The sequence below is a fragment of the Scyliorhinus torazame genome, chromosome 8 (genome assembly GCF_047496885.1).
Source record: "Scyliorhinus torazame isolate Kashiwa2021f chromosome 8, sScyTor2.1, whole genome shotgun sequence".
NCBI classification, from domain to species: Eukaryota; Metazoa; Chordata; class Chondrichthyes; order Carcharhiniformes; family Scyliorhinidae; genus Scyliorhinus; species Scyliorhinus torazame.
Genome location: NC_092714.1, coordinates 239,184,640 through 239,211,890, shown reverse-complemented (window position 1 = coordinate 239,211,890; position 27,251 = coordinate 239,184,640). Strand labels below are relative to the sequence as shown.

General features: G+C 45.0%; 1 protein-coding gene across 2 annotated transcripts in view; it reads left to right on the top strand.

Annotated features, from left to right (window-relative positions):
• The first annotated feature begins 14,438 nt into the window (after window positions 1-14,438).
• Window positions 14,439-27,251, top strand: part of mtcl2 (microtubule crosslinking factor 2) — a 130,993-nt gene continuing 118,180 nt past the window's right edge. The window contains exons 1-2 of one of the 2 annotated variants that reach the window (XM_072515003.1): window positions 14,439-15,542; window positions 24,130-24,354. In XM_072515003.1, coding sequence (XP_072371104.1) covers window positions 14,850-15,542; window positions 24,130-24,354 — 918 coding nt within the window. In that variant the 5' untranslated portion in view covers window positions 14,439-14,849. The remainder of the gene's footprint in view (window positions 15,543-24,129; window positions 24,355-27,251) is intronic. The other variant, XM_072515002.1, reaches the window with a different exon arrangement.

Below are 27,251 nucleotides of genomic sequence, written 5' to 3'. Positions count from 1 at the left end.
CCAGGAACTTCACAAGGAGTTTCCTTGGTTTGGAGGCAACCAGATACAGGGCCCAGAGATCATTATACTGGTCGTCTATGTACGCAGACAGGGAGAGCGAAAACTCTAGATGTGCACCATGCACTGCACTCAACCTGCATCAAACAAAAGAACCACTGCACCTACATGAGGTCCTAGACCTCCCATGGTAATTCACAGCAGCTGACATCTTCGAATGGAATAGTGAACAACACCTAGTTTTCGCTGATTTTAATTCTGGGTGGTGTGAACTCAACTACCTACCAAACGTGATGAGTAAAATAGCAGTCATCAATCTTAAGAGACACTTAGCCACATGTGGCATCCCACAGAAACTCATGAAAGATAACGCTCGCCAATTAATCTCCATTGAATTTTGCAACTTTGCACACACATGGGACTTTGAACATATCATGAGCAACCCCCTATACCCAGAATCCAATGGCCTGGTGGAACGGGTGGTGCAGTCAGCTAAACATCTTCTAGAAAAGTGAGCCCGAGATAACACAGGTTACCATGCTGCACTCCTCAGTTCTGTGAAATATGCCACACGGGATCTGCCCTCATCAGCACAGTGACTATTCTTCAGACACACCAGGACCACAATTCCAAATGCCAAGGCTCGACTGCAGCCGAACCTCAAAATCAACAACTTCATAGAACACTAATTAAGAGGCAATGTGCACTATGATTGCCATGCCCAAAGACTGGCCCTCTAACAGCTGGTCAAGAAGTCATGATGCAGGCAGTACGCAGCCATGACAGGTTGGCAGTGGTACATAGCCTGCCCTACAACCGAACAGTTAGGTGCTAGCCTCAGACAGTGCCCACTATATACAAAACTACTACTATCTACTAAAGGTATCAGAACCAGCACCAACAGATATCACAGAGCTCTAGCCATCCAGCCTTCAACACGAGCGTCCTATACCAGTGGACATAGAGGCTCCCCCAGAGGCCTAGGCAGCGAGCCCTGCACCCACTTGGTTAACTGATAGATCACCCACAAGTCATCCACACTGAGGACATCATCCCAAGACAGTTCATTGACACAATCACACTCAGAGTGTATGACCAAGCCAATCACAAGGGCTATGTAACAAATTAGTCTGCAACCGACCTTCATCATTCTTCATTACACAACAAAAAGGAGGGGGGAAGGAGATGCGATGGGCTATGCAGACGCTGCAACAACTTCATTTATGTTTCACCCTATAGAAATAGTTACGTATTGTTAGCTTGTTCAATTGGAATGTTTTAAAATGGTTTGCACAGTTACTGTTCGCGCACTGTTACATCGCAGTACCACCAGCTGTGCCAACTTAAACCAGGAAGATGTAGACAGGGTGGTCATGTGATGATGTGATGATACAGTTCCTTAAAGAGTCACGTGATGGGAGTGTGGGGGTTCTCCCCAGGGCAAAGGCAGACTACAAGCATGTAGAGTTTCTCCAGTGAATAAACTATTGTTCTTGGTCACCAGTTATTAGAACCCAACACATCTACACTTGGCCACATTCCCACAGTGCTCGTCACTTTTATTTGCCAGAAAGAAAGTGAGCTGGCAAATCTAGTGGCAGCCCAAATGTCCTGGGTAAAAGTGAATATTTTGTGCCAATGAATCAAGATAACTCATTCCTCCCAGCACAGCCAAAGGTAATACGTTGATAATGTAAAAGATACAAAAATGCATACCTCTGCTTTCAATGCACAACTGAAGAATAAACCAAAACTATAAATTGAGCAAATCGAAAAGGCCTACCTGCCTACATACAAAAAAATTCTGATAATAGTAGAAAATCAAGGGGCAAAAGGGAGGGAGAACTTAAAACAATCCCCATCACTCAAGGAAAAATACGAGGAAAACAAATGGGATTAAAGACTGACAGGTCCCCTGAACCTGATGACTTGCATCTTATGGTCTTTGAAGAAGTGGCTGAGGAGGTAACGGATACATGGCTTGTAATCTTTCAAAATGTCCTAAATTCTGGAAAGGTCCCAGCAGAATGGAAAATTCCCAACTCCCCACACCCGACTCAGAAGAAAATGTCCAGAATGTTTGGAGTTTTGTTCCGGAGCCTGGGGCTAAGCAGGATTTCCCGACCTCCAGAAACAGAGTGAAGGTAGCTACAGGGGCTGTTGGGTGCTGAGCTGGGCTGTTTAAAAAGACCACTTTTGTGCTCAGGGACATCATTTTGGTTATAATTTTTAAAACGTTCTTCTAACCCTCCCCTTCATCACTTCTCATCCTCCCCACACACTCCCCATCTCTGATCCATGCCAGCTCATGCCCCCCCGACCATCCCTCATTGGCTCCTCTTACCTTTCATACCAACCTATGACCCTGTACTCACCTCAATGGCTCCTTATACCCTAAGTAGCGAGTTAGTATCAACACATGCCAATCTATGATCCCATCCTTTGTCTTTACACCCTCCATGCCAACTCACCCAGATCCACCATGCACAGGTCTCAGGGGCCATGTTGAGATGAAATAAAGTTCAAAGAATCCATTACAGACTTCACTGTATTAAAAAAAAATCTAATTGATAAGTACCATTCAATATATTTAAATACCTCAAAGTACTTAATCCATTATTTAAAAAACATAATTTTTATTTATAACTACTCATCAATGACTGGGAATCCATTTGTCACCACTTGGAGCTGTGTTACTTACAAGCCCCAAACTGTGATAATGATAGGTTGCAGAAGTAGTCAAACAGCTGAAATGCTATAATTAAATGCCCCCAGGCTCAGGGAAATGACACATATTGAAGTTTCAAGCACAGATTTTCTTTCAACTGTAGGCTGTTATTTCTTTAAAATGTAGATGGAATTTTTTTTTTTTAATTTAGAGTACCCAATTCTTTTTTTTCCAATGAAGGAGCAATTTAGCGTGGCCAATCCACCTACCGTGCACATCTTTGGGTTGTGTGGATGAGACCCACGCAGACACGGGGAGAATTCAGGCCACAATCAGTTCAGCAGGGCAGGTTTGAAGTCCTAAATGACCAATGCCTGCTCCTATTATTTATGATGTGGAGATGCCGGACTGGGCTTGAGACAATTCACACCTCTTTAACCTGCTCCATCTGGACCTATAAAGACTTAATTACCTGCAAAGACTCGTATTCACATATCGTCTTCCATCTTTGACTTTGTCTATATATGTTTCTGGAACCTACCTCTTCATTCACCTGAGGAAGGAGCAGTGCTCCGAAAGCTAGTGATTTGAAACAAACCTGTTGGACTTTAACCTAGTATTTAAGACTTCTTACTGTCCTATTATTTATGTTCTTGTGTTCTTATCTTACCTTGAAAATTCAACAGAAGATGCAGGAGCCTACTATTTTTTCTATTACATAGCATTGCACAATATTTAAAGCACAGAAACAGACCACTCAGATGGGCTCCATGCCCATCTTCACTCTCCACGTAAGTCTCCTTCCACTCTTCTTTACCGAATCGCATCAGCATATTTTTCGATGTCTGGGTTATGGGTTCGGCTGCGGTGTTGGTTTTGGGGTGTGCTGGAGGCCCTGGGGTTATAGTTTCCTGTGTGTCGGGATGTATTTGGATAGGCCTGGTCCAACAAGTGTTAGTATCCGGTTGCCTCTGGGGGCTTGGGGTGCCGCTTTTTGAGGGTGTTTGTTGGGGGCATCTTGGGAAGTTGGGTTTTGCTTCTTCAGTGCACAGAGGCCTGGGGCTGAGGCTCATTCTATGTTTTTCCCTTGGGGGTGGGACACCCTTTTAGTTGATTGAGCGACCTGTTCCCTTCTTCATTGGCGGCTGCTCGGCGGGCACCAGGGTAATACAGAGCCTGGATTGGGTCCTGATCCCCTTTTATTCTGTGGATTAGTTCTGGTAGTTTATGGGGAGGCAGTGGTGCAGTGGTATTGTCACTGGACTAGTAATCCAGAGACCAAGGGTAATGCTCTGGGAATCCGGGTTCAAATCCCACCACGGCAGATGGTGAAATTTGAATTCAATAAGAATCTGGAAATAAAAATCTAATGATGACCATAAAGCCATTATCGATTATCATTAAAAACCCATCTGGTTCACTAATGTCCTTTAGGGAACGGAATCTGCTACGCTTCAGGGCAATTAGAGATGGGCAACAAATGCTGGCCCAGCTGGTGACGCCCACATCCCCTGAATTAATATTTTTTAAAGTTCGAGATTTTCCTTCTCTTCCTGATTGATTCTGAAGGATTGATCATAACCCAGACAAGTTGCTTCTGGTCCACTCTGCATCGTAGTTGGTAATGATGTTAGTTTTGCACTGGACTTTAGTTTGGGGTTAAGTTGCTTTTGTAGGCCACAAATCAGTCCCAAACAAGTGGGTAAAAAGAAAACTTGGTTAATTGCAAAGCAATTATATTGACAACATACATCAGATCCCAGCCAGGTCTGCTCCGTCGGTTCCATACCTGGCTGACATTATACAGATCTTAATCATGATTGACTCGGGCTCCCTTAGTGGGGGGAGCTTGTATTCAGCGAGACTTATGGGGACACTGATTGCTCCAACCCCATAGGTCTCGTGCGGGTTAGAACATCCCCCCCCCCCCCCCCCCCCCCCCCCCCGCCAAGATCCGAAGAACAAAGAACAAAGAAAGAACAAAGAAAAATACAGCACAGGAACAGGCCCTTCGGCACTCCAAGCATGTGCCGACCATGCTGCCCGTCTAATCTAAAATCTTCTGCACTTCCGGGGTCCGTATCCCTCTATTCCCATCCTATCCATGTATGTGTCAAGATGCCCCTTAAACGTCACTATCGTCCCTGCTTCCACCACCTCCTCCGGCAGCGAGTTCCAGGCACCCACTACCCTCTGTGTAAAAATCTTGCCTCGTACATCTCCTCTCAACCTTGCCCCTTGCACCTTAAACCTATGCCCCCCAGTAATTGACCCCTCTACCCTGGGAAAAAGCCTCTGATTATCCACTCTGTCTATGCCCCTCATAATTTTGTAGACCTCTATCAGGTCGCCCCTCAACCTCCGTCATTCCAGTGAGAACAAACCAAGTTTATTCAACCTCTCCTCATAGTTAATGCTCTCCATACCAGGCAACATCCTGATAAATCTCTTCTGCACCCTCTCTAAAGCCTCCACATCCTTCTGGTAGTGTGGCAACCAGAATTGAACACGATACTCCAAGTGTGACCTAACTAAGGTTTTATACAGCTGCAACATGACTTGCCAATTCTTATACTCAATGCCCCGGCCAATGAAGGCAAGCATGCCGCATACCTTCTTGACTACCTTCTCCACCTGTGTTGCCCCTTTCAATGACCTGTGGACCTGTACACCTAGATCTCTCTGACTGTCAATACTCTTGAGGGTTCTACCATTCACTGTATATTTCCTACCTGCATTAGACCTTCCAAAATGCATTATCTCACATTTGTCCGGATTAAACTCCATCTGCCAACTCTCCGCCCAAGTCTCCAAACGATCTAAATCCTGCTGTACCCTCTGACAGTCTTCATCACTATCTGCACTTCCACCAACCTTTGTTTCGTCTGCAAACATACTAATCAGACCAGTTGTTACATTTTCCTCCAAGTCATTTATATATACTACGAACAGCAAAGGTCCCAGCACTGATCCCTGCGGAACACGACTCGTCACAGCCCTCCAATCAGAAAAGCACCCTTCCATTGCTACTCTCTGCCTTCTATGACCTAGCCAGTTCTGTATCCATCTTGCCAGCTCACCCCTGATCCCGTGTGACTTCAACTTTTGTACCAGTCTGCCATGAGGGACCTTGTCAACGGCTTTACTGAAGTCCAAATAGACAACATCCACTGCCCTACCTGCATCAATCATCTTTGTGACCTCCTCGAAAAACTCTATCAAGTTAGTGAGACGCGACCTCCCCTTCACAGAACCTTCTGCTGACTGCGGAGTAGGGGGGTGACGGACACGCTTCGCCCGTGGCTGTGCTTCCTGCACTTGCGGGGCTGGATCTGGCAGCGTTTATCTGGACGGCGAATGCCTTTTCCATTTGGAACATCCTGATGGATGCACTTCGGAGGCTGCTGCACTGCTTGCTCCTCTGACAGGTGTCAGAGACTTCCAACACCTGTGTTTCCATGTCAGAATCTGTAAACTTTCTCATCTCAGCATCTTGACTCACTTGGGTTCATGCTTCAGCCACTATGGCCATCGGATTTGGTCTGACTGTAACTTTCCTCTCCTGAGGAATATTTTTTACAAGACTGACTATAAATGATCAAGGTACTTTTTCATGACGCGACTTTGTGTCTGAACGTGATAAGATACCGGCCCTGTCTGGCGGATAATTGTCTCGGACATACACTGGGCACCGTCTGCAAAGTTTCGAACATAGACTGCGTCATCTGTTACAAATAGTCTTGGTGCTTTTCGTCAAACTGGGCAACTCCCTTGCTGCTCCTGGCTGTGGCGTACTTTCCCACCAATATAAGGGAAAACCAGTCTAAGACAGTTTTGAAGCCTCCAGCTCATTAGCAATTCAGCCAGTGATACCCCGGTTGCGGCATGCGGAGTGATCCTATAGCAGACCCCAAAGTCTGCCTTCACTCATGTGGAAAAGTACATTTTTCTCTTTGCAGGCTTACGCCCGTCTCTGAGAAACAATGCAGCACCTCACCCAAATTACTTAAATGCTCCTGTTCGGTTGGCAGTGTGACCAACACGTTGTCCAGATACATTGCCACTCGCGGCAATCCTCTCAGTCTATTTTCTATTACCCTCTGGAAAATGGTACAGGCCAACGACACTCCAAAGGGTAGGCTGGAGTACTCGTATAGGCCTCTATTGGTGTTTATAGTGATGTATGAATATGAGGCTGGATCCAATTCTCACTGTAAATATGTGTGGGTCATATCGAACTTCACAAACGAGTGTCCACCGGCTAGTTTTGTGTATCGGTCCTCAATGCGGAGCATTGGGTAACGATCCAGCTGGGAGGCTCTGTTGACTGTCAACTTATAGCCCCACACAATCTGACTGTCGTATCTGGTTTGAGCACTGGAACCACCAGTGTTGCCCAATCAGCAAAACATACTGCCCTAATGATCCCAAGGCCTTTGAGCTGATCATGTTCAGCCTTAACGTTTGCTAGCAAAGCAGAACGGACTGGCTGAGCCCTGAAATACCTTGTGCATCTGGGTTGACCTGAATTTTTGCCATGGTCCCTTTTATTTTTCCCAGCCCAAGTTGGAAAATCTCAGGATATTTTTCTAGCACTTCATATTGGCCCCCAGATCTCATTTGAAAAATTTGTTGCCAGTCTAGGTGTAGGTGCTTTAGCCAATCGCGGCCTAGCAGGCTGAGGTCATGACCCTTGACTATGATATGTGGGAGACACATTGATTGTTCTCCGTAAACTACTGGGGTCATTGTGGTCCCTGCAATGGCAAATGGTTCGCCTGTGTATGTCGCTAATCTTGCCTCGGTGTCCTGCAAATTCAATTGCTGCACCCCTGTCTTTATCATGGCGACCATCCGTTTTCCAATAACTGAAACTACAGCTCTGGTATCTAGTTCCATGCCTAATGGATGTATATTAATCTGCACAATTATTTTGATGGGAGATACCCGGGGTGCTGTAACGCAATTCAGCTGCATATACGCTTCCTCTGGCAGGTCCAGGTGAAACGTGTCAACCCTTGATTGGTGCCTGCCTTGCTGGGATCTCTGGCTGGCTTCTGCCTTACATTCCCTTTGGCTCCTGCGTCCACATGCCCCACAACACCCGTGCTCTCCCTTTACAGATTCCAGGGAGGTATCCTGTCAGGATGACTTCGTCCTTGACCAACGAACCTGTCCCCTAGGTTACTTGATCCAGGACAGGGTGTCAGTCCTAGGGAGACGGGGCACTTGCCGGTAGGGGGCACACACTAGGGTATTTGCTTCCATCCCCTGGGTCTCTTGCACTCCTCTCTCAGTGCTTTCGAGGGAAAATTATATTTGCAAGGCCTGTTGAAGATCTAGGGACGGTTCAGCTAGCAACTCCCTTTGCGTAGCCATGTTGTTTACGCCGCAGAACAAATGGTCACGCAGCATTTCGGAAAGGGAAGTTCCATATTCACAATATTCGGCTAGTTTTCGCAACCTCATCAGAAACTTACACACTCTCCAGGGACCCTCTCTGCCATGTTAAAATGGTATCTCTGTACTATAACGGATGGTTTAGGGTTGAAGTGTTGCACCACTAGGGTCACCAATAGCTCAAAAGTTTCAGTGTCCGGAACTGCAGGATATGTAAATCTTTTTATCACTCCATAAGTATGGGTTCCGCAGGCAGACAGCAATATTACTACCTGGCAATCAACATCTATGAGTGATCGCCAGAAAAAGGAACACATGCATTCTGCATACTGTGTCCAAGCTTGCTTCAAACATGTCAATCTTCCGAACAAAGGCATTTTGTAAAAAAAAAATTCTCCAATCTCAGTCCAGCAGAGGGAAGGAGGTGGTTCACCTGACTGTGTAGCAGCGTCAACAGTAATCCAGTTTTATCCTCGTTGCCAGTTTTGAAGGCCACAAACGCGTCGGACCAGAGTTGGTCAAAATAAAACTTGGTTTATGGAAAAGCAATTATATTTTTAATACACATCATATCCCAGCTGGGTCTGCTCTATCAGTTCCATACCTGGCTGACTTTATACAGATCTCAACCATGATTGACCTCGGGCTCCTCGCCCCATTAGCGGGTGAGCTCGTATTCGGCAAGACTCATGGGGAGACTGATTGCTCCAACCCCGTAGTTCTCATGTGCGTTAGAACAGTTGGGTTGTGTGGTATGTATGTAACTCCCATCAGAACTGGGTCTTTTTGTGCATTTCCTTTAATTTTGTAAGGATAAGTATGAAGATCCCATGCTTGGCTCCCATATGAGTGCTGATGGGTTTGGTATCGGAGGAGATGAGGCTGTAGTGAGTTGTTAATGCCTTTTGTGCTGCTAGAATTGAGGGAGATGTATGTTGGTGCGCAGCCGAACATGGCACAGAAATGTATCCTGATTTCTCATAGTAATTGCGGGCTGATGCAACGTGGGATGGCGGGCACCATTTTTATCATGGTTTTCATGGCCTCATCCTGTTTCTCCCTCAGTCTCACGTGGTGCTCTACAGGTACCTAGCTATGTTTAATAATTGTATCGAGCCCATTGTGATGTTGTTCCCCTGTCTCTCTCTGTACTCAGGTATGTTGAGCCGTTTTGTTTCTTTGACCCTTGCTTATTGCATTGTATTATTTTGTAATTTTGTTGCGTTATTCTTTAAAATATAAAACATTAAAAAATATACTTTAAAAAAATTAAGACCTACCAATTATGTGCCTCCCCACCACTAGCTCACCAGGTCAACCTTCCTTAAAGGTTCCCCAGTCCCAGCCATGAACTTGCACCTTTCTCTAATTTTCTCTCCACAAGTCACGGAGCTTGACAAAAGCAGCTTGGTCGGTACCCCATCCACCAACTTAAACATCCACCCCCTCCACCACCGATGCGCAGTGGCAGCAGTGCACGCTGAATAGAAGATGCACTGTAGCAACACGTCAAATCTTCTATGACAGCACCTTCCAAACCTGCAACCTCCAGAACCTACAAGGACAGCAGGCACATAGGAACACCACCCCCTGCCCAAGCCACAGACCAGCCTGGAATTCTCTTCCTTACAGCACCGTAAGTGTATCCGCACCACATGGACTGTTGTGGTTCAAGGCGGCGGCTTAGCATCACCTTCTCAAGGGTAGTTAGTGATGCCCTTGCCGCACTGCTCACATCACGTGAAAGAATAAAAGTGCCTCAACTCTTAAAATAACTGATTCCCATCATCAACATCTGAAATAAGCAATGTAATGAACATTCCTTAAAAAATGAAAAAAAAAGGAATGCTTTACTTAACAAAATTTGCATAATCATGCTATATTTAATTTGGACAAAAAATTCACTTTAGTCATGTCATTGAACTCATGAATAGTTCATAATTAACATGATGGTAATTAGTTGGTCTGAAGGCTCCATATATTATCAGATATAAACAATTGCTAATAACTGGGACATCAGTTCATTTAAAGACAAAGAAGACAAAGAAAGGTACAGCACAGGAACAGGCCCTTCGGCCATCCAAGCCTGTGCCGACCATGCTGCCCGTCTAAACTAAAATCTTCTACACTTCCTGGGTCCGTATCCCTCTATTCCCATCCTATTCATGTATTTGTCAAGATGCCCCTTAAACGTCACTATCGCCCCTGCTTCCACCACCTCCTCCAGCAGCGAGTTCCAAGCACCCACTACCCTCTGTGTAAAAAACTTGCCTCGTACATCTCCTCTAAACCTTGCCCCTCGCACCTTAAACCTATGGCCCCTAGTAATTGACCCCTCTACCCTGGGAAATTTAAGGAGTGTCAAGTCAGCATTTGCTGGAGGGCAAAGATTTAGTTTATTTCAGAGAAATATACTGTACTGTGCAAAGTAAAAAGGACAAAATAACAATAAAGCATCACTTTATTAATCAACTATACAGCATTATTTAATTCAACGGTCAAACATATGGACATTTTAAAATATAAATACGTTGCACTTACAATAAGTTATGGAAAAGGGAAATTTCTTAAAACGGAATGTTTTAGGGGTAGATCACACATCACACAATGAATTACTGATCTCACTTCAGGGGTGGTAAAGCTTTTGGGAGATTAATTTAATTTATTCTTTCACAGGATGTGCGCGTTGCTGACTAGGCCAGAATGTTATTGCCCATCCCTAATTACCTTGAGAAGGTGGTGGTGAACCGCTGCATTCCATGTAGTGGAGATAAACCTACAGTGCTATTGGGGAGGGAGTTCCTGGATTTTGACCCAACTACAGTGAAGGAAAGGCGATATATTTCCAAGTCAGAGAGATACATTTCCACAGGCAAGGAAAGATGATCAGAGACCAAATTATTTAAAGGCTACCGTAAATATTTATTGACAGTTATCTGGAAAACATTGTCATTAGAAAGTATGCAATAGATTCAGCTCACAATTTTCTTTACATTCTTCCTTAATGGTATAATAGATCATAATTGCCCTCATGCGAGAAACCACTGGTATGAGCCCACAACCTACAGTTTTATGTAACTGCAGCACAACATTGCATTAACTCCCGAGAAATCTGCAAAGTATCTGATGGTTACATTCTAAAGTTGGAATAATGTCTGTTGTACAAATAATCTGGAAAAAGTAAAGTCAAGAAGAACATCTGTTATTAAGCATCGAAAAACAGAGTGCTTGACCCCAGAGCATAGAATCAAATCTGACTGATGTGTTACTCTCAGTCGGTAAGTAATTTGTAGTCAAGGTATACACGCAAAAAGATTGTTGTGTATTGTACTTGCAGGATAAAAGAATGTAATGCTGAAGTACGTGGGTTGAACGCAATACACAGCAGAGGTTTATTAGATGGCTGTGAACTGTACAAAGGCTTAAATTAGGCTAAAGGCAAACGCTCACAAAACAGCCGATAATGTCACATACTATCACAAGACTAAACTCTTAAAGTGATCATGCAACAAAACAACAACCCACATATATAACAAAAATGGCCACAGAGCCACGATAGATAAAATCTTATTGCTTGTGGCTCTTCCGAGGCCTCCGCATGCAGGCTTGTGTCGTGTTGGGTGCTCTGCTACATAGACGAACCAACACGGTTGCAGATGGTACAACGCAGTTTTATTACTAACAATATTAACAACTGTAAACTGGTTACTGTGGTTCGTTCATTACCCTCTAACCTGTGGACCTAGCCCTAACACTATCTTGGAGAAGCACTCAGCACATGGTGAATGTCTGAGTGGCTTGCTGTGAGCTCTGTGCCCTGAGCTGTCTCCTGCTGGCATGAGCGGGAAGTGTCGTGTTCCCCGTTTTATAGTGTGTATGCTCTTGCCTGTGATTGGCTGTGATGTTCTGTGTGTATTGATTGGTCTGTTGATCTGTCCATCAGTGTGTATGTGTGTTTGCACCATGATGTTTATCTGAATATCATGACAGCTTGAGCTTGGAAAAGGATGAAAGGGTGACCATTGGTCCACTTGAAGCTTTCTGCAGCCAATAGAAGCTTCTGGACATACTATGCTTTGTTAACATATACAACCTTATCTTGGCTGGAATTTTCCCACCAGCAGTGCATCCTTGCCCGAGGGTTTCCCAGCGTTGCAGGGTGGTTTTAATCGGAAATCCCATTGAAAAGCGGCAGGAAGATAGAATCTCGCCACCAGCAAATGCCGCGCCACCGAGAAACGCAGTTGGGGGACTGGAGAATCCGCCCCTTGATTTTAACGTTTGTATATGGGCACCAGCCTCTTGGGGAGTACTTGGTAATTTTTTTTTTGTTCAGATGGCAATGGACCCTGTAAGTTAGCCAGTCTATGGCCCAAGGTAACAAAGGCACATGAAAAATTACCAAATGGACAGGATACCAGGAATCCACTGTTGCTTCTGGAGCCATAACACATCACAAGTCACTAATTCCCTGGAGGAGGGGATTTGGCACCAAATCCATTGAATCTCTTGTATTTTCAGAAATACCCACTTAGTCTGAAAATAAGGATTATGGAGTAAGGATACGACTTGCATTTGTGTGTGCATCTCACCTCATCCTGAAAATAACCTTAATTATAGTAGGTGCCTGACTGAATAGAATTTTCATTTTAAAAAACACGATGGGGGCGGGGGGGGGGGGGGGGCGGAGATGGGGGGGGTTTTGGGGAGAACAGGGGAAAGTTGCGAATTCGCAGCAGACGAATAAAAGAAAACGCACGTTAGTGCGTAAAGGTTCAACGGGGGGGGAAAATGCTTTTATGGCATTTGTTTTTTTTCCAACACAAGAAATGAAATTAATAAAAAGTTGGCGTGTAATGTCGCCCATCTGAATTGAAGAGATGCACAAAGAGATGGCTGTGATGAAAGGAAGAGCATTATTATATGAAAGGCGATTCACACACTGGCTGTGTGTGTGGGGCTGGGGCTGGCTGTGTGTGTGTGTGGGGGGGGGGGCTGTGTGTGTGTGGGGGGGAGGCTGGCTGTGTGTGTCTGTGTGTGGGGCTGGCTGTGTGTGTGGGGGTGGGTTCTGGGGCTGGCTGTGTGTGTGTGTGAGGCTGGTTGTGTGTGTGTGTGGGGCTGGCTGTGTGTTGGTGTGTGGAGCTGGTTGTGTGTGGGAGGGGGGCTGGGGCTGGCTGTGTGCATGTCTGTGTGGGGGGCTGGCTGTGTGTGGGGCTGGCTGTGTCTGGAGCTGGGTGTGTGTGGGTCTGGGGCTGGCAGTGTGTGGGGCTGGGGCTAGCTGTGTGTGTGTGTCTGGGGCTGGCAGTGTGTGTGTGTATCTGGGGCTGGCTGTGTGTGGGTCTGGGGCTGGCCGTGTGTGGGGCTGGGGGCTTGTGCTGGCTGTGTGTGGGTCTGGCTGTGTGTGTGTGGCTGGCTGTGTGTGGGTGGGGCTGGGGCTGGCCATGGGTGGGGCTGGGACTGGCTGTGTGTGGGGCTGGGGCTGGCTCTGTGTGTGTGTCTGTGTGTGTCTGGGGCTGGCTGTGTGTGTGTGTGTCTGGGGCTGGCAGTGTTTGGGGCTGGGGCTGGCAGTGTGTGTGTGTATCTGGGGCTGGCTGTGTGTGGGTCTGGGGCTGGCCGTGTGTGGGGCTGGGGGCTGGTGCTGGCTGCGTGTGGGTCTGGCTGTGTGTGTGTGGCTGGCTGTGTGTGGGTGGGTCTGGGGCTGGCTATGGGTGGGGCTGAGGCTGGCTGTGTGTGGAGCTGGGGCTGGCTCTGTGTGTGTGTCTGGGGCTGGCTCTGTGTGTGTGTGTGTGTGTGTCTGGGGCTGGCTGTGTGTGTGTGTCTGGGGCTAGCAGTGTTTGGGGCTGGGGCTGGCAGTGTGTGTGTGGGGGGAGGGGGGCTGGGGGGGGGTGTCTGCGTGTGTGTCTTGGGCTGGCTGTGTGTCTGGGGCTGGCAGTGTGTGGGGGTCTGGCAGTGTGTGTCTGTGGGGGGGGGAGGGGGTCTGACTGTGTGTGTCTGTGGGGGGGGGTCTGGCTGTGTGTGTGTGGGGGGGGGTCTGGCAGTGTGTGTCTGTGGGGGGGTCTGATTCTGTGTGTGTCTGTGGGGGGGGGGGTCTGGCTGTGTGTGTGTGTGGGGGGGGCTGTGGGGGTGTCTGCGTGTGTGTCTGGGGCTGGCTGTGTGTCTGGGGTTGGCAGTGTGTGTGGGAGTCTGGCTGTGAGTGTCTGTGGGGGGGGGGGGGGGCTGGCTCTGTGTGCGCCTGTGGGGGAGGGGGGGCGGGGGCTGTGTGTGTCGGGGGGGGGGGGGGCGGGGGCTGTGTGTGTCGGGGGGGGGGGGGGCCTGTGTGTGTGTGTCTGGGGGGGGGCTGGCTGTGTGTGTCTGGGGCTGGGCAGCAGCAATTCCAGGGAGGACGTCTGATGCAAGGGGGGAGCAAGTTGGCTCTGAGTGGGCAGCAGCATGCGTCACTGGATCAGGAGCTCTGGGCGGTGCATGATGCTATTTACCAGCAGCAGAATGGCGCATTGAACAGGCAGAGGGTGTCTCAGAGAGATTCTACACACGCTTATGGTTCAGGGCGGGGGAAAAAAAATAACAAGAGGAAGCGAGGCGCCCGGCCACACGGGGGTTTGTTTTGGTATTTGTGATCGAGCCTTTGAATGGATCAGGGTGCGAGCCCAGGACGTCGGCGCCGATGATGGGCTGAGTTGGACATTGTGGCTGAGAGAAGGGCGGCTGTGTCTTGTTTCTTCCTAAACAACAACAACAGGACAACAAAAAGAACCGCCCGTCCGCCGAGGTCTATGGCTGAGGGATGGAGGCGGTGAACGGAGCTCCGGAGGTCCAGCAGCAGCAAGTGGAGAAGAAGCGGCTGCACCGAGCCCCCTCTCCGGCCAGACCCAAGGCGATCCGGGGCTGGTCGGTGGCCAAATCCAAATGTAACCCGGGCTCCAAGCCGGGGCTGGCCCAGTGCCGGCTGTCCCGCCACAGCCCGGCTCTCAAGGACAGCAAGCCGGGGAAGATGCCGGCGGGCAAGGCGGCGGCCTCATCGCCTTCCCGAGTGAGCAAGAAGCCGGAGCGGGGAGCCGGCGGCCTGAGGGGCAGCGCTGCGGGCAAGAGGAAGGGGCAGCGCGGCGGCGGCGGGAGCGGCCCGGGCAAGTTGTCGCCCGCCAGCGCCACGGACAGCAGCTCCGAGCTGTCCGACTGCCCGTCCGAGCCGCTCTCCGAGCCCGGCGGGCCCGGGCCCAGCCAGCTCCCCCGCCACGGCTGCCCCACGCCCCCCGGCGCCCTGGACGAGGGCACCTGGCCCGCCGAGGACGCCTCCCTGGCCTCGGCCAGCGGGCAGTCGGACGCGGCGTCGGGCGCCAAGTCCCCGTCGCTGGACAGCCGGCTTCACGTCAGCAACTCGCTGGCCTTCTCCGACTTCAGCGAGGAATTCGTCGACAGCATCCAGGAGGAATTCTTGAAAGAAATAGAGGAGCTTCGCTCGGAAAACGACTATCTGAAGGTGGGCGAGGTTGCTTCCATTATTGCTGCTTTTAAAAAAAAAACACGATTTTAATGTCTGTGAGGGAATCTGCTTTTGTTGCTGTGGCTTTTCATCCACGTTTCGTGGGTGTGCCTCGACTGGGTGGGAATTGAGAAATGAACCCAACTCCAGGTTGTCGAATAAACTCGAGGTTGTATAGATTACTGCTGTGCAGTGGGTTTAATGGGCGGTTTACCCAGCTCCAGGTGTGTATAGCTTTGTGCAGCAAGGTGTCCACTTAATCCCCACTTGTACCAAATGTAGATGCAGCCAGAAGCTCGACATTGTCCCCCCCCCCCCCGACACCAGAGGAATAGATTCCCTGTTGACAGAGCGGGAGAGGCTGGTATTTCTCTGAAAGGTCTACAACTCAGCAGAGGTTTTACTGCTGGACGCCAAGATGGGTGTTTCAGGGATATTAACAGGTGACAGCAGTAGGACCACTTGGATGTTTCTCAATGGCAACTGGGAATTGGAGCTCTGCAATGCATCCTTTTATTATTGGATTCTCGTTTGCCTTCATTCTGCCCTTTTGGGCGATGAGGACCTGCGCACAAATCTTCGATGCCATGACTGGCACTTTGTTTTGTGGCAGTTTGTTCATCTTTGAAGGAGCAAACGGATTGACATTTTTGCAGTGTAATGATCAGCAGCAAAGAGAAGTGGCTACTTCTGAGCTATGTAAGCTGCAAATAAATGCTGTTGCAATTCAATTAATGTACACAAAGCGTAACACTTTATGTTCACGCTTGTTGTTTGGTCTGTTGCTGAAATCCTTTATTTATGCCTTTTGTTAACCTCGCAGTTTCAACTCTTCAGTGCTCTTTGATTCTCCATAAACTTGAGCTCTGCTGCTTGTATCCCAGCTCTCAGCAAATTCCGTTCAGCCATCAACTGCATGCTCACTGAGCTATATTAACACCTTATCTGACAATGCCTTAAATATTACATTCTCTTAGTTGAGTTAAAATCTCATCCTATCTCTGTAACCTCCTATAGCCTGAGAAACCTTCAGAGAACACTACCTCTGGCCTCTTGTGCATCACAGATTTATTTTGCCCCACTCTCAGTGGCGTGCCTTTAGCATTCTGGGCCCTATATTTTGGAATTTCCTCCCAAAACCTTGCCTACCTCCTCTCCTCCTTTAAAATGCTCCTTAAATCCTGCCTCTTCAACCAAGGGTTTAGTCACCTGGCTTAATATCTCCTTATGTGACTTAATGTCACATCATGTCCCATGATGCTCCCTGTGAAGTACTTGGAACCTTTTACTAAATTAAATACAAGTGACACTGTCAGATGTCACATTGTCTTATGTTTACTTAATGATCAAAGGGACCTGAGCAGAAGAACACATTGTGGGTGTAGCAGTTGTCTTTTTTTTACAACAGTATTGTACAGTTTGCTGCAAGCAACACCACAGGAGACCCAGTATTCTTAAAATAGTGTTGTTTATTTAAAAATGTTAAATGTTTTTCATATTATGGACATAAATCCTACCCTCAATGTTTGTTCTCTGTTAAAATTTTTTTAGATGGTGCAGAATGTCTTGCATTACATGCATAATTTAGCTGTTTTTGAAGAGTCTTGCTAAACTGCTGGCCAATTTGAATAACCTGCTTTCATTCAAAGTGCCCAAGTTTAAGAGTGACAGATCAATGTCGGAAAATAATCTTAAAATAATGTTTCAGTGCCAAAAATGGGGAGCTGTATCATTAAAAAGTATAAAATCAGGATGAATTATTTTATGGTCCATGCTTGCCACTGAAAACAGAGTCCATAGAACTTTAAATGAACTTTAATATTCACTGTTATCACAAAATCCGAATACAAGCTAGGTCAAAGTTGAGCAGTATTCAGAAAACCACTACTATGGCATTGAAATAGTACTGTGTAATATTAGTAACAAACTTACAGGCAATTCCAATATCTGCCATTTTAATGAAAAATATTAATGCCTTTCTTACTCATCACATAGCAAAACCTCTAAATTCAAAAACATTTGTGCTCAAGACAAAAAGTCAATTGTACTAAAAGAAACTGGAAAATATTGAAAAGAACAGCTTTGGCAGCTTCCATGGTGGCTGCATAATATGCACATGAGCACTCTTGGTTCAATTTCTGACCCCTCACATGGTTAATTAGTTCATCTCAGCTGAGCCTGTACAATTGTTCTCAATGGCCCAAAATTTCGGGAGAGGATTGGCAGAACTTTGGCACGATAAATAAAAGTAGGACCTCAAAATACGATTTCTGTTCAGAGACTTAGTCTGATTTTCCTGTTCAGCTCCATCAAAACAAACTAGTTCTTTTATCACGAATATCAAAATATTACTTCCTTATGCTTTATATTTGTAATAGAGTAAATTATTTTCATTTCACAGGACCTACTGTGCACAGCTCTCTACAGCTGATTGCCATATGGGTTAAACACTGAATGAATAAATAGATTGCACCCATTTTAACCAAAGTCGAACATATAACTGTTTCTTTGATTCAAGCATACAAAAATAAAATAGCTATTAAAATTCAAAGTTTTCTGCCACGTAGAAACAACGAGCTGGATTCTCCGGTCCCTCACGGCCAATTGCTGGCGGTGGGATTCTATTTTCCTGCCACTTGTCAATGGGATTTCCCATTGTAACCACCCCATGCCGCCAGGAAACCCACGTGCGGGGGCGCACTGCCGGCAGGAATAGTGTATCGCAACAACCGGAGAATTCTGGCCAACATTTGAGCGAGCCACTTGAACTTAATTTAACACATTGTAATTCAGTCCTATTGTCTGAGGTTTGCTGTATAGAATGTGGAGTGATAAACAAGCATTTTCTTCCTCTACACAGCAACTGTTGTTATTTTTTTGAAATTAACTGTTTTTGTATAAAGTTATGGAGCTAAAATTTGTAACCGTTATATGGCATAACTTACACCAGTATTAAATTTCAGACAGATAGAACCATCAGAAAATGGAAGGGAGGGAGGACCTTGGGAAAATTACGATCGCCAGGGAAATGGTATTAAGCAAATTGTTGGAGCCGTGGGTTGACAAATCCCCAGATCTTGATGGACTTCACCCTAGGATCTTAAAAGATGTGGCTGGTGAGATAGTTGATGGTTTAATTTTCCAAAATTCCCCAGATTCGGGGAAGGTTCCATGAGATTAGAAAATAACTAATCTAATTCTTTGATTCAAAAAGGGAGGGAGACAGTAAACCGGAAACAGCAGGCCAGTTATCTTAACATTGGCAATAAGGGGCGGGATGTATCTTCTATGTAACTATGTATCTATGATCTACCGCCCATATCCCGCTGAAGCAGCCGGTAGATGCAGGTAGAGGCCTCTTCCGGCATTTGTCCAGCTCGCCACACCTCGCGAGATGTAACAGGATCTCGTGTGATGTAGTAACTTAGATCCTGCCCATTGTGGGCGGGATCAGTATTTGGCAAATCTGCATACTGGAGTGAACATTTGTTGGTGAGCACCGTTCAGAATTGGTCCCAACAAATGGAACGGCACTCATGGAGGGGTGGGGGGGGGAGGTTTGGCCTCTGGGCCGGGTGGCACCTTGGCCCTGGCACCCTGGTGCTGTCAGCCTGCAGTGCCACCTGGGTGCCAGCTGTGCCCACATGGCATTGCCAGGCTGGCAAGGGCACTGCCAGGTCAGCAGTGCTGAGGTGCCAGGCTGGGATTTTGCACATGCTGGGGATCGGGCCCAAGGGTGCCCTGCCCCTATGAGGGGGGAGGGGGGGAGGGGGCGAGGACCCCCTTATAGGTGAGTTGGGGCATTGGGGGTATCGAGAGATCGGGACCTATTTAAAAATGGCATCGTGATCTCCTACACCAAGGAGTTCTGGCGAGTGAAGCTCCTTGGTGCAGGAAATGCGACTGAATGCGGCCTCGGGAGGGCGGAGGTCACAGATAGTGGGGCCACTCATGCCACTACAAACACCGAGACCAACCCCTCGATTCCCACTCTGAACAGACTCCTTTTTTTTGGTTAAATCGCACAGTGGGAAAATGTTAGAAGCTATTCTTAAAGATGTTATAGCAGGGCACTTAGAAAAATTCAAGGCAATTAGGCAGAGTCAATATGGTTTTGTGAAAGGGAAATCACGTTTAATCAATTTATTGAGTTATTTTGAAGGTGTCACATTTGCCGTGGTTAAAGGGGTATGTGAATAAAGTGGGTGCACTGAACCTGGATTTCCAGAAGACCTCCTCAAAGGTTATTGTGGAAAATAAAAGCTCATGGTGTAGGGGGTAACATATTGGCATGGATAGAAGATTGACGAGCTGACAAGAAACAAAGTAGGCATAAATGGGTCTTTTTTCTGGTTGGCAGGATGTAACAAGTGGTATACCACAGCAATCAGTGCTGGGGCCTCAACCTTTAATAACTTATATAAATGACTTGGAGGAAGGGTCAGATGGTCTGGTTGCTAAATTTGCTTACAACACAAAGTTAGATAGAAAAGTAAGTTGTGAAGAGGACATATGGAGGCTACAAAAGGCCAAAGGTTAAGTGAGTGGACAAAAATCTGGCAAATGTGAAATTGCCCATTTTGGCAGGAAGATTAATAGAGAACTATATTATTGCAGAGGGATCTGGGTGTGCTGGTGTACGAATCACAAAAGGCCAGTATGCAGATTCAGCAAGTAATTAGGAAAGCTAATAGAATTTTGTTTGTTGTGAGGGGAATTGAATTCAAAAGTAGAGGGGTTATGCTTCAGCTGTTCAGGGCATTGGTAAGATCACATCTCGAGTATTGTGTACAGTATTGGTCTCTATTTTAAGGGAGGATTTAAAGGCATTAGAAGTGGTTCAGAGAAGATTTAATGAACTTATAGTAGAAATGCACGGGTTTTCTTGTGAAATATGATTGAACACACTGGGCTCATATCCATTGGAGTTTAGAAGAGTCATAGGCAACTTAATTGGAATATTTAGGATCTAGAGTGGTATTGAGAGGGTGGACCTGGAGTGGATGTTTCCAAAGATGTGCAGGTTGGGTGGATTGGCCACACTAAATTGCCCCTTAATGCCAAGGGTTAGATGGGGTTATGGGGGTAAGGTGGGAGATTGGACATAGGTAAGTGGGGCAGTGCTGATTCAGTGGGCCCAATGGCCCCCTTCAATGGGCCAAATGGCCCCCTACACTAGGGATTCTATGGATTCTTGTGGGAGAATCTAAAACTCGGAGTCACTGTTTAAAAATAAGGGGTCACTCATTTAAGACCGAGATGAGGAAAAATTGTTTCTGAGGGTTGTGAGTCACTCTCTTCAAAAGGTAGTGGAAGCAGAGTCTTTGAATATTTTTAAGGCAGAGCTAGATAGATTCTTGATAACCAAGGGGATGCAGAGTTATCAGGGGTAGGAAGGATGTTGCAATCTGCTCAGCCATAACCTTGAATGGCAGAGCTGCTTCGAGAGGCCAAGTGGCCGACTTCTGCTCCTGGTTCGTATGCCCATATCTAGAAGTTAGGGGAAATTAAAGTGAGCTGTTTATTATATGTATGAAAGTAACTGTCTTGCTCACCAAATCCTGAGGCCCACTTCTCCAGTCTAGTTGTGTTTATATTTCTTGTTTGCTGTTTGTTCCGTTGGAAATATCTTTGGCATTGTTGCCTCATTGGTGGTTAAATCCTAAATAAAAATAATATTATTGGTTCTGTTCCATACCATGACAATGTAGTATTGGCTAGATTTCCCAACTAGATCATATTGGGCCAGATTTGCTGAAACAATAAAGGTGTTTGTGCTATTAATGCGTAAATTGGTCAGCAACTTGAAAGGAGGAAAAGACGCCTCATGAATTGCAATTTGTCACAATTTGCGGATTAATTTGCATGCTCTGTCATCAGCATCACAAAAAGGGCATTTCCTGTTTCAGGATGTGAATTGCTTTAGGAGATTTTTTTAAAAGTCAAGAAAATTCTTACTTTGCTTTTTGTCTCTTTTTATTTATTTCTCTTTATATGACTGATTTAACATTGAATTCAAACTCATGTCCTTTCTCAGTCCTTCCTCGATTTTTTTTTTTTTAATCCCAGCCTTTAAATCTAATTTTTTTTTTAAGCAGATACACTTTTTTGTCCCTTTTGTCACCTTAAGGTCCAAAATACTGTGTGGTCCTCACTAGTGTTATCAGCTTGCACTTTCAGCGATCTGGACAATTGTGTCCAGCTTTTGCAATATCCTGATTTGGACATGTATTGCTGTTCCTTCATTGTCAGAGAACCTTACACTATTGTGGGATTTGCATTACTACAGGGATTGTGGCTGTCAAGGAGAATGCCTACTACTACCACCTCAGAAATTAAAGATGAGTAATAAATAGTTTACTAGCACTGCCCACATCTAACAACAACAAAAAACAGGACAATGAACATATAATGTACTACTTAGAATGGTGCGAGATCTCAACAAAAGATGCAACTGACTGCTTTTCTCCCCCCTCAAAAACAAGGTTTTTTTCCAGCATCCACACAAGATTTACACTGCTTTGTATATTTTGAAAATCAGAGGATAAAACTTAAATACATTGTGCTCAACGCTTGAAATCCTATCTTTGCCAAATTTCCAGTTTAGTGTAAAACAGTCCTCCTCAATTAATCCCATACTCGTCACTGAAATCCCCCCTTGCATCCACAGGAAGTGATGTGAGCCAGTCATTTGATCCTTCCCCCTGTGGTCATTTGTATCCCATCTGCTCCAACACAAAGCTTTAATGTATGGACAGCTGGCTCCACCAAACAGCTGGAAAATCAGTATTTCAGTACTGTTTGTATAACGGGTTATGCTGAATTCATGTCATATGGAGGAATTCAGTGCATAGCGCTTCACTGTTCTCTTCTGAATTCATTTCATAAGCAGTAAAAGTCACAATCATACTTGGTGTGTAACCATAGTTAGATTGTGCTTACATTTTTAATATAATTACTCAGGCTGAAAATAATTGATCTTTTTTCTAATAAGTTCTATTTTATTACGGTGTTCTGTTTTGGCACGGTGGTACTGTGGTTAGCACTGTTGCCTCACAGCACCAGGGCTCCGGGTTCAATTACAACCTTGGCTGACTGTGGAGTTTGAATGTTCTCCCTGTGTCTGTGTGGGTTTCCTCCGGGTGCTCCAATTTCCTCTTGCAGTAGTCCAAAGAAGTGCAGATTAAGTGGATTGGCCATGCTAAAAAAAAACTCGGTATCCAAAGATGTGTAAGTTAGGTGGGGTTATGGGGATAGGACGGAGCAGTGGGCCTATGCAGGGTGCTCTTTCAGAGGGTCAGTGCAGACTCGATGGGACTAATGGCCTCTTGTACTGTAGGAATTCTATGGTTGCTGCAAAAGAAAGCATGCTGAAAAGCATTTCTGACTACAGCTGGGAAAATCACAGGAGACAGTGACGTCCATTCTTGTGCAGGCATGCTTCTCAGTGGGGCTTTGTGCATCTGATCCTCGTATTTGCATGATGTTTTTGTTAATCATTGCATTAATAACAGTTCATGAAAGACCTCGCACAATCATTCAATTGAGATTCAGGTAGCTTCAACCTATCATGAATATTAACCTGCTTTATTAAAACAAGTTTTTATTGTTATTCATGAAGGTCCGCCTTCTCAATCTTGCCCCTCACCTGAGGTGTGGTGATCCTCAGGTTAAACCATTACCAGTCAGCTCTCCCCCTCAAAGGGGAAAGCAGCCTATGGTCATCTGGGATTATACCGACTTTACTGTTACCCATTGTTATTCACGTTTCCATGCAGCACCATGCGGCTAGCTCAGTTGGCTAGGTTGCTGGTTCGTGATGCAGAGCAACGTCAGCAACACCGGTTCAATTCCTGTACCGGCTGAGGTTATTCATGGAGGCCCTGCCTTCTCAACCTTGTCCCTTGCCTGAGATGTGGTGACCCTCAATTTAAATCTGTCAGCTCTCTCTCAAAGGGGAGAGCAACCTTTGATCCTCTGGGACTGTGGCGACATTGACATTTTATGTATATCACAGAGGAAAGAACTACAGAATGTTAAGGAAGGTACCTTGATACACTAATGAATTATATTTCTTAAACTCCTGATCAATCTTCCTCATAACAGAGAACCTTGCAAATGATTGCATTCTGAAGTTATTGTTTTGCATGTCATTATGAGTAACATTTTATTAAAGCCTACACTTAAAAGATAATTTTAAAATGCTGCCGTTCCTTTTGAATGCATTGAACTATTCTTTCCTTTACAACTGTTCAATACAAATTCAACCGTTAAAGCACTAATGACAATTAAGAGTGATCTTTTCTTTAGGTGTGGTACATTTAGAGTTTGGCAGTTTAATTTCTATTCACAAAAGAGCTGAATGTTTTATCTGTAAGAATTTTTTATTTCATTCATTATGAATATTGATTACACCTCGCTCGAACAATGAAACAACAGATATCAAATAATATACAATAATTGATTCACTTTCAGACTCATTGTTTTGTGGCGAGTAACAGAATTCATTTACTTCCTCGTTTGCTGTGCTGTCTTTAAAAATATTGGTGCAAAAACGTAATATATGAATGTTTCTTGATATTAGGATGAAATCGAGGAGCTTCGAGCAGAAATGCTGGAAATGAGGGATATTTATTTAGAGGAAGATGTTTACCAACTGCAGGAACTTCGTCAAGAACTAGACAGAGCAAACAAAACCTGCCGGATCCTTCAGTACCGACTGCGAAAGACTGAACGGAGAAGCCTAAGAGTAGCTCAGACAGGCCAAGTTGATGGGGAACTAATCCGAAGTTTAGAGCAAGATGTGAAGGTATTTGTTATATATATTTTTGAGCGATTCTTTTTTTTTTTTTTTCCTTTTTTTTTTCTCCCCAGCATATTGTTAAACTATGTTAAAGAGATTGACAATTGTTTTGTACCTTTTTATTAAAGTTTTATTTGCATGTTTTAAATGTCATACTTTATTGTGTAGTAATTTATCTGTGTAATGTCTTCCGATCCAGTGGTTGGATGAGTTTGGTCAGGAAGTTGCAATATTATGAATAAATTCACAGGAATGTTAGCTGGGTGTGAATGCTAACGTTATGCAATGAAGTGTCTAGGCCTCCTTTCAAAAATGTTGACCTGAGTAACTCAATGCAAATAGGTTTCTTCTTTTTAAGCAGCTGTCAGGTTTATTTTTCTGTTGGAAACTAGTTACCTGAAAATCACATTTCGAAGTGAGTTGAAATTAAAAAGAAAATCGGCATCATATTTAATATACAGCATTTTCGCTGATGGCCATCTTCACTTCAGGAGCAAATTTGTAGCAGTAAATAAATATTTAAGATCCATGTTTTTAAAAAATTATAGTTTTTTTTAGGGCACTTTTGAAAGCAATGACCACTGACTTGAGTGATGCTCCCCCAACTATTGTGATTTCCCCTACCACCACTCATGGGACTTGCCAGTGAGGCAAGTGGCTCTAAATTGGCATTTTCCCCCATTATTCTGTTGACACATAAAATTCTTAAGCAGCTTGACAGAGTAGATGCTGAGAAAATGTTTCTCTTCTCTGGGGAACCTAGAACTCGGGGTCACAGTCTCAGAATAAGGAAACCGGCATTTGTGACTGAGATTAGGATAAATTTCTTCCTTGAAAGGGTTGTGAATTTTTTACCCGAGAAAGCCGTGGATGTTTAGTCATTGAGTATATTTAGACATGATGATAGACCTTTGGATATCAAGAGATATGGGGATAGTGCAGGTTGGTGCAGTTGAGTTAGAAGATTAGTCATGATCCTGTTACATGGTGGAACTAGCGCAAAGGGACAAATGGCCTATTCCTGCTCCCATTGTTTTTGTTTTTCTAAGGCCTGAGGATTAATTTATATCGATCCTCATGCTAGTTCAGGAATGTTCTTCCATCCAGAAACAGGTTGAAAGTGCGCAAGACAGTCAAGGAAATTTGTGCATGTCAACTGTTAAGTGTAAAATAGTTCTGCATAAATTTTCCTCACTTATCTCGTGCTGCGAGTTCCAGGCCAAAAGTTTACCTCAAAGTATTTGATGCTTATTGTGAAATTTGACCTTCAACATGAAATTAGGCAGTGATTACCTTGGCCATTGAAAACAAATTGCCCTGATCCAAAGTTTATTAATATTATTATGTCTGTTGCTTCATGTTTGCACACACATAATGGGCATGAGCTTTGAAGAGTCCATAAAATGTTTAAGATTGAACATGGAATGGCATGGAATCCATATCCAAATCATCTAGGTGGCAGCTCTCTAGAGGTTAATTATCAAAAGTGCTTTATACTAAATCCATGCATTGATGTTAACACCATGATAATAAAAATAATTTTGCTTTTTGCAGCCAGTCATTCCGTCTTTCCTGCTGCTTCAGATGTCTCTCGAATTTATCTAATTGAATTAAGTTACGTCCTAATGTTCAAATGCTTTTAGTTCTCTTGCTAGGAAAAGTCGAGTTTAGGTTAGGTAACTGGATTTGGGGTAAAAATGAGTTCAGGGTTTTGCTTTCCCTGGCGTTGCACTGTTCTGGGGCCTTTGGGGACTGTTTTGCTGCAAGCTCCAAGCAGCTCCAGCCAGTGGAGGTTTGAACATAATTTTTTGGAGCAGGTAAGTGCGCTTTAAACTCCTGTAATTTCAGCGGGCCAGGACTTTACGCTGCTGAGTGGAGGTTATGGCCCAATAGTCTGAAAATTCCGAGGGCGTTTGGATGAAACAGTAAAATCTTACAGATGCTCAAACTGAAGAAATTACGAAATATTCTGATTTCTTTATAAAAGATTTATTGCGTAGTGTTGGACGTGTATGGCATGAATTTCCAATCCATGTGATAGTGGAGTTGGACACTTTAGGAACTTTCAAGCGGTTATTGGATAGGCACATGGAGCACACCAGAATGACAGGGAGTGGGATAGCTTGATCTTGGTTTCGGACAATGCTCAGCACAACATCGAGGGCCAAAGGGCCTGTTCTGTGCTGTACTGTTCTATGTTCTATGGTGTTTATACCTGCAGCCCCGAATTAAAACTCTGGACGCGTGCCACAGAATTGTTTCATCTTTCAGCCATAGCTTTGACGTTGGCTTCTGTGAGGTGTGGCGGAGTGGAAATTAAGTACAAACTCGTTTAATGCCAGGAATGGCTGTTTTAGATGTTAACATGTGCAGCTGCCTGACACTTGGAAAAGAACAATTTAATTATCCTCATTGATTAGTCTGTTAATGGAAACTGTCTTTTTGTCATTCACCCCGAATGTTTTGGGAGAGAATCCAAAATGGAGCAACTTTGTTTCTCTTTGCAGCGTAGCATCAGACCTGCACACATCTTGATTTAATAGAATTGAAAAATTAGCTTTCACATGCACTATCATTCAGTTTTAAGGCATCACAAACTTACAGGTGGAGCCAATTGCCACTCTGTTGGGTTTGTTGCTGGAGATTGGTTTTCCAATCCGGCTTGTTACATCTTTGGCAAGCCATTCAACTGTACATTCTGGGTTATGATCATTTTGGAATGTTTCAGGCGAGCAGATTGATTGCCGATGAGATTCTGTATTTGTGGGAGAACGATTAATGTGTCTATCAATTATACCAATGAAATAACATCCAGAATCTGAAAGCAAGCCAAAGTACAACTTGGGAGATCAAGAACTTACCCAATTTTATACGTTTTGGCAAACACAGTCATTTATATATCA